At 42.5% G+C, this 6,041-nt stretch overlaps 1 protein-coding gene across 2 annotated transcripts; it reads right to left on the bottom strand.

The window, feature by feature from the left end:
• Positions 1–603: 603 nt before the first annotated feature.
• Positions 604–5,834, bottom strand: cdkn1d (cyclin-dependent kinase inhibitor 1D). 2 transcript variants are annotated; one of them, XM_083999201.1, is made up of 3 exons: positions 5,688–5,834; positions 2,489–2,986; positions 604–2,378 (listed from the first exon to the last, which is right to left on the bottom strand). In XM_083999201.1, the coding sequence occupies exons 2-3, from the start codon at positions 2,973–2,975 to the stop codon at positions 2,320–2,322; spliced, it is 546 nt and encodes a 181-aa protein (XP_083855327.1). In that variant the 5' UTR covers positions 2,976–2,986; positions 5,688–5,834; the 3' UTR covers positions 604–2,319. The 2 variants fall into 2 exon arrangements, with proteins under 2 accessions (XP_083855327.1, XP_083855326.1); XM_083999200.1 differs by lacking the exon at positions 5,688–5,834 and adding an exon at positions 5,188–5,386.
• Between the last annotated feature and the right edge of the window lie 207 nt (positions 5,835–6,041).

The raw sequence follows: 6,041 nt of genomic DNA, 5'->3' as shown, positions 1-6,041 counted from the left end.
AACAATTTTTAATAGCCATGCGTGCTATTTTTAAATTTGTCAAATATAGCCGTGTAGAGCCATGAAAAACCCCAACATTGTGTTAACATGATTATGAACAACTGCTTTCATGGCGATTTTTCGCAGAGACTGAGGCCATTTGTTCATGAAAGAGAGACTGTGAGACTTTTTAAGGGGGCAGACAAAAGCCGGTCTGAAACTCAGGCCACTCGTCTGGCCGCAGAAATCCTTTGATCCAGACGTTTTCTCCTTCAGTTTCTCTATTAAAACTTTGTCCCTTCCCCTCGTCCTTCCCCCCCACACACCGCCTTTCCTCAGCTCTGTCTATTTCTGGGAAAACTGTCAGAGCAAAGTGAGGCGGCCGGAGAGCGAAAGACAACAAAAGCCGCCTGACTCCTCCCCCCCACAAACCCCCAGACCTCCTCCACCCCTAAACCCCGGGAGGGGCCGGAGTTTCCTCTGCTCGGAGCAGGGCCTCGCTCTGACACACTGACTCTTTTACCTGATGTGAAACTCGACACGAAGCGCTGAACCTCCACAGCTTTTACCACAACATGATAATTGCTTCTGTCTCTGTTTCGTGCAAACAACCTGAGCTAAATGTTTTTTTTTTTTGTATGTTTTTTTTTATTATTACATGATGAGGTAGTAAGAGTGGGTTAATTCCGGTAATGGCTTATTATCCAAATATAAACTACAGTGACTGTAGGTAGGAAAAGAAAAGTAGGCCGGTCCTGTTTTGAGTGCCCTCTCTTGAAGGCTGAGTAGTTACAGATCTTGAGATCCTCTGTGGCCCACGGCCGATCACTCAAACAGTGAGCGATTTGTATCAATGTTGTGTTTCTAATTAAATGGCACAGCAATTTCTCTTTGGTTCAACTGCCTCAGCTGCCGCAACGTTTACAACTGGTCCAAACCTCAAGATAAAACCACACCAACACACTCATACACACATCCACACACATGAATGTATATATAGATATATACACACAATGAAAACACTTTTAAAACTGAACTGCGATAGAAAATGTGACGCAGCTCAACTCTTCATATCAAAAATTATCAAAAGTTAAGAACCAAAAGTTTTGATTCCTCTGAGCTGCAACACAGTGATAAAACGCTACATTCCCTTCATGGAGAAAAGAGGTGCATTCAAACCTAAGTTGGACATCACATGAAGACAAAGAGTTGGAAATGCTACATTATTAAAAGCATAAAGCTGCAAAAAAAACAACAACATACAACTAAATAAGGTATGTTCTGGTCTGTTGCCCCAAAAAAATCATTTTACAACCCCATAATGCAAATTATACAAAGCAAAAAGAAAATATAGTTTGTGATTTGAACATCTTTTGCTATGTTGTGATGGTGTAAAATATTTGTGGCCCATATTTCAAGCGGCAACGGTGGAGCGTATATGAGCCAAAATGACTTCTAGCCTTAGGCATAATTTGGGGGCAATGACACAGGTTTCCACAAACACCTTATCTTACCTCGTTTAACACATTGCTTTTTTTTTTTTTTTTTTTTTGTATTTTATTTTATTTAGATGATGCATCTAGCATCATTACAAATAAATAAATAGTCACATTTGAAACAATAGAAGTATTATTAATATTATTAGTTTCCAGAATTTAAGTCACTACCTTACAGGTATGGCCGCATTACCTCATCGCTAAACCTCCACCGTTGACCTTTGACCCGCTGCTAATCACAGTCGCACTGCCAAAATGTTTAACCCTGGGTGAGGTTTTGCCCCCTGACTCGACTCAAGCTTTTGGAGCCGTGGGGTGAGAGTAAAGGCTAAGTGTGATGGGAGGCCAGGAATAGTAACTCATCTAATCAAAACCTCTTACGACTTTTAGCGAGAGGGAGAAAAAAAGGTTGAGGACTGAGGTCAAATACTATCCACGGCCTGCTTAGGAGAAACTTAACCTCGTAGAACTAAGGCCTGTATTTTCTGTTATTTCCTGAAAGAGTGCATTTAAAAATAATTTCACAGTATAGTCAGCTGAGGAAAACAACAGTATATAGAAAATATATATACATTATATATATATATAATAATGATAATAAACCAAAAACCGTTTGTAGAGTATGAGCAGGATTAACTTTGAAAATTTTAGCTTCCTTGTGCTGAGAATAAAGGTATATGGTATCAGAGGAGTTTTTAAAGCCCATGCTGCATGAGCTTGTGGACAGTCAGTTACAAATTGCTACATATATACATACGATACGATATGAGGCATATCTATATGAGGTGACGTGTGAGGTGGTGGGGCCACTTGGTGATCCTCCACTTGGTTTAGTTGTGCTTTTCTACTGCCGGGAAGATGTTTTGCGATGCAGGTGTTTCCTCTTCTTCACCTTGAAGAAATCTGGAGAGGGGGAAAAAATATCATCAATATCATGGAACTCAACAAGAATGCAAAGAAGCGGATTAGCAGAAATATAAATTCCTGCACCCGTGATATTCCATTGGACTGACCTGTGATGTTGGACTGTCTGCGTTTGCTTGGCCGTTGCAGCCTGTAGCATCCCCTGGTGGTCACCTCCAGGTATTCATCCCCTGACCCAGATGTGTTGCCGGAATCCGTGGAAGTCTCGCCTGACGAAGATGACGTCCGCCTCCCGCCCTTTTTCATCCCAGCTCCGGGCCGCGCTACTGGCCTCACCATGCTGCTGCGGTAAAATGCCGGCACATCCTGGCACTTGAGCTCCTCCCACTGGATGTTGGAGCCTTTTCCTGGTATGTCGGTCTGGAAATCATAGTTCCACCTCTTGTTGGCCACCTCCACGTTCATGCATAGCAGCCTCTGGAAGTCCTCCCGCAGCTGCTCGTGGTCCACGGGCCCGAAGAGATTCCTCCGCACCGGCCCCACCTTTAACTTTAAGGCCTCGATGCCCCCCAGGCGAGAGGGCTCTGAGTCAGATGCCGTAGCCGGCCCTGCTGTGTATGTTGATGGAGAGGCCATTGCCTTTGTCCCTATCGGAGAACAAACAGGTACAGACACACACAGCGTTAGAGGAAGGGCAGAGGTGGAGGTCTGGCTCTGGCTCTGTCGGCCCTGCAGAGTTTCAATGAGGTGTGATCTGGGGTTTCACTGGAATGGATTACAAACGCACACACATACAAGCTATTAAACGCTCAATCCCCTCACACACCATCTGCCCTCTTGGGCGCCTTTGTGTTTTTATGTGATCAAATACATGTGTGCCCTAACCCGCTAAGTAATTACTGCAGCAACAGGTAACTGAACCAACACCAAATAAATCTCCAACAACATTCACTGCACCAGTCCAGTCAGAAGTGAACCTGATTTTCCACCTGTTCTGGTGTCTGCCAGTCAAAGGTCGACTATATAGGTCAGCAGGTCACGCACAGAAAATGCCCCATGAAGACCACTTGAGGGGTGTTTTCCACTTTCCCCGTCTGACATGTTCAATTATAGTAACTGAGAGCGATCTACACTGGTATTTGCTTTTGTACCTTGAGTTTCGTGCGTCATTATAGCTCAGCCTACATTATCTCTGAGCACATTCAGATAATACTTCACATGTTGGTGGATAACAACCGCATCCTTCGCTAACACTGTCTGAGCCTCACCCTTATCAGCCATGTGTAGAGGCTAAAAGTAGGTGATAAACATACTGGGATGGGCAGTAAATACTATAGATACAGTATATAGTTCTGCTACTGGTGTAATACTATACTATATACTGTCCTATCCCAAACCTGAGAACCTCATCATTCAATATTTGCAGGTAATCCTCTAATCATAAAGTCATTAATACACTATGAATGGGTGGGACCTTAAAAGGGGAGTTCACAGCTCATTAATAAATCCTGTGTTAACCCAACCACATCCCAATTCTCAGTTTAGAAAGAGACTATTATTAAACTTTTTTATTATTACTAGACTGCATACATTTTATCTCAAAACCAACTAAACAGCGTCTGTGTTCAGCTATGTGAGAACAGTGTGCTATTTATTATAATTGCTTAATTAGCTGAATTGTGCTGTAAATTATTGCGGCTGTAATGGCTTGGCAGTTCAAACGCGCAACAAGAAAAATGTACAGAGTGATTTTTAGAAACACTAACATGCAACCATTATCATAGCAAGATCAGCCTGAAGACAAAAATAAGAGGTCATGTTAAAAAAAAAAAAAAAAAAAAAAAAAAAAAACTCGGAGGAGGGCCTGTGCTTGTGCGTGGGGAGGGGGGGGGGGGTCTCCAGAGCATTGCGAAACTGTTTGACACATATATAAAATACAGTTATACAGAGCACTTACACAAATCAGATTGCTTTGTAATTTTACTACGTATTTCAGCCCATTATTAGAAACCTAGAAACCACAGCAGGCGACCAATTCACACGTTTTCCTACTGCGCATTGTACTCTAATTTATAACAAACAGCTGAATTCAACTTCGTTTATCGACTTTATAGACGCTAAAAAAGAAAAGAAAAAAAGACTAATTGACAAAACAAGAAAGAAAGCTGTAGTGTCTTCCAGCCGGGCTGCTCAAGTCTGCGAGTGAAAGTTGTTTGCGTCGAAAATGAAGTGGGCGCGGTATGCAGATCAGGTTTCCACAGTGGTCGGTGTTCCCCACTTCCACAAAAACACCGAGTGAAAGCCCCTAAAAAATGTTTTTACCAACTTCTCTCAAAATCCCTACATCCAAAAAAAACAATGCACCAACTACTTCTGCTGCCACCAACACCACCGAGCAGCGCAGAGTTAAAGCAGCCAGAGGAAATGTGAGTTTGTAAGAGGAGAAAAGTCTGGAGAGAAAACTCCGGTGACGCAGTTCCACTCACTGAAGATGTGGGTCAATGAGATGCGACACACATAACACAACCCGCATCTTGTCACAGCTCTTAACGCTCATATTACACACAACAACCACACAATGTTCACCTAAATATAACCAACAACAGCCAAATAATGTAGGCTAATGTCACATTTATACTCACATTGGCTCTTAATTAGTGACGCGTAGGACTAAACCGAGTTATGTAAAGTCGAACAACCTGACATTTATCCGGACCAACGCTACAATAAACCCAAACAAGTTAACGACAAATAAATTAGACTAAGTAAAATAAAATAAAATAAAAGTAGGTTAAATACACTATGACCTTAAACACTGACAAAGAAAAAAAAAGCATTTTCCTCTTACCATCAGCGTCAGTACTTGAAAGTGTAAAAACGGAGTTTGACGGCTTTGGTCCCAAACTACACACAATCCCTCAGGTGACAGAGGAATGAAAGGCGTTCACGGCAGCCCCGTGGAAATAAACACTAGCTGTCACGTTGTGAAGTTACAGTAGACCTGACCCACGGGAGGCTGTTCTCGTCCCCTTATCTGCCACTTGGTTGTTATGGACTCAAAGACAAGGGGGACGTCCTAGCAGAGGGAGCAAATCACGTGGGTCCCATCAAACACATTTATTGTTGGAGCTCAGCCAGGGGATAATGCCTTCACAATTTCGTAGGACAATTAAACGCAGCACAGAGTAAAGACTGCACTTGCATTGCTGCAAAAGTGCACAGAAAAAAAAAAAAAAAAAAAAAAAATTAAATGCATGCATAGGAAAGGAAAAATAGTGTTGTTGCATTTCATGCTGCTATGTTATATTTCACAAAAAAGCTAATTATGATTAATAAATAGTTTCTTACCCACTAATTATGAATGATGCAAAAATGCTTCTCTCTGTGCGCTCCTGCTGCAGACCTGTTGTTCACTCTCCACAGCGCCCTTGTGCTTTGCCTCTCCTCCAGAGCTGCGAAAACTAGGTCAAATATGTTGGCAATGGCGGCCATTTCCTCCTCTCTCTCAAATGTGACACACATTCTCGTGTAGTGCTTGCATCACGTTCTATTTGGGCGCCGCGCCCACATCCACAAGTCACGTTGAACTGCAACGTGACAACTCCATTTCTACTTTTTCCCGCGGTTTTACCACATCCCCATTAGGTAACTTATGGAGTGATAGGAAAAAGCACTGAAACACCCCTGTGCATGGTGCATGTT

Source organism: Trachurus trachurus, assembly GCF_905171665.1.
Source record: "Trachurus trachurus genome assembly, chromosome: 23".
NCBI lineage: Eukaryota > Metazoa > Chordata > Actinopteri > Carangiformes > Carangidae > Trachurus > Trachurus trachurus.
This window is presented reverse-complemented; position numbering and strand designations above follow the sequence as displayed.

Excerpts from the sequence above, each read along its gene's own strand:
- cdkn1d (XM_083999201.1), bottom strand. The coding sequence starts at position 2,975 with ATGGCCTCTCCATCAACATACACAGCAGGGCCGGCTACGGCATCTGAC. Across the intron at positions 2,379-2,488 it reads CAGACAGTCCAACATCACAG|ATTTCTTCAAGGTGAAGAAG; the intron begins GTCAGTCCAATG and ends CCCCCTCTCCAG.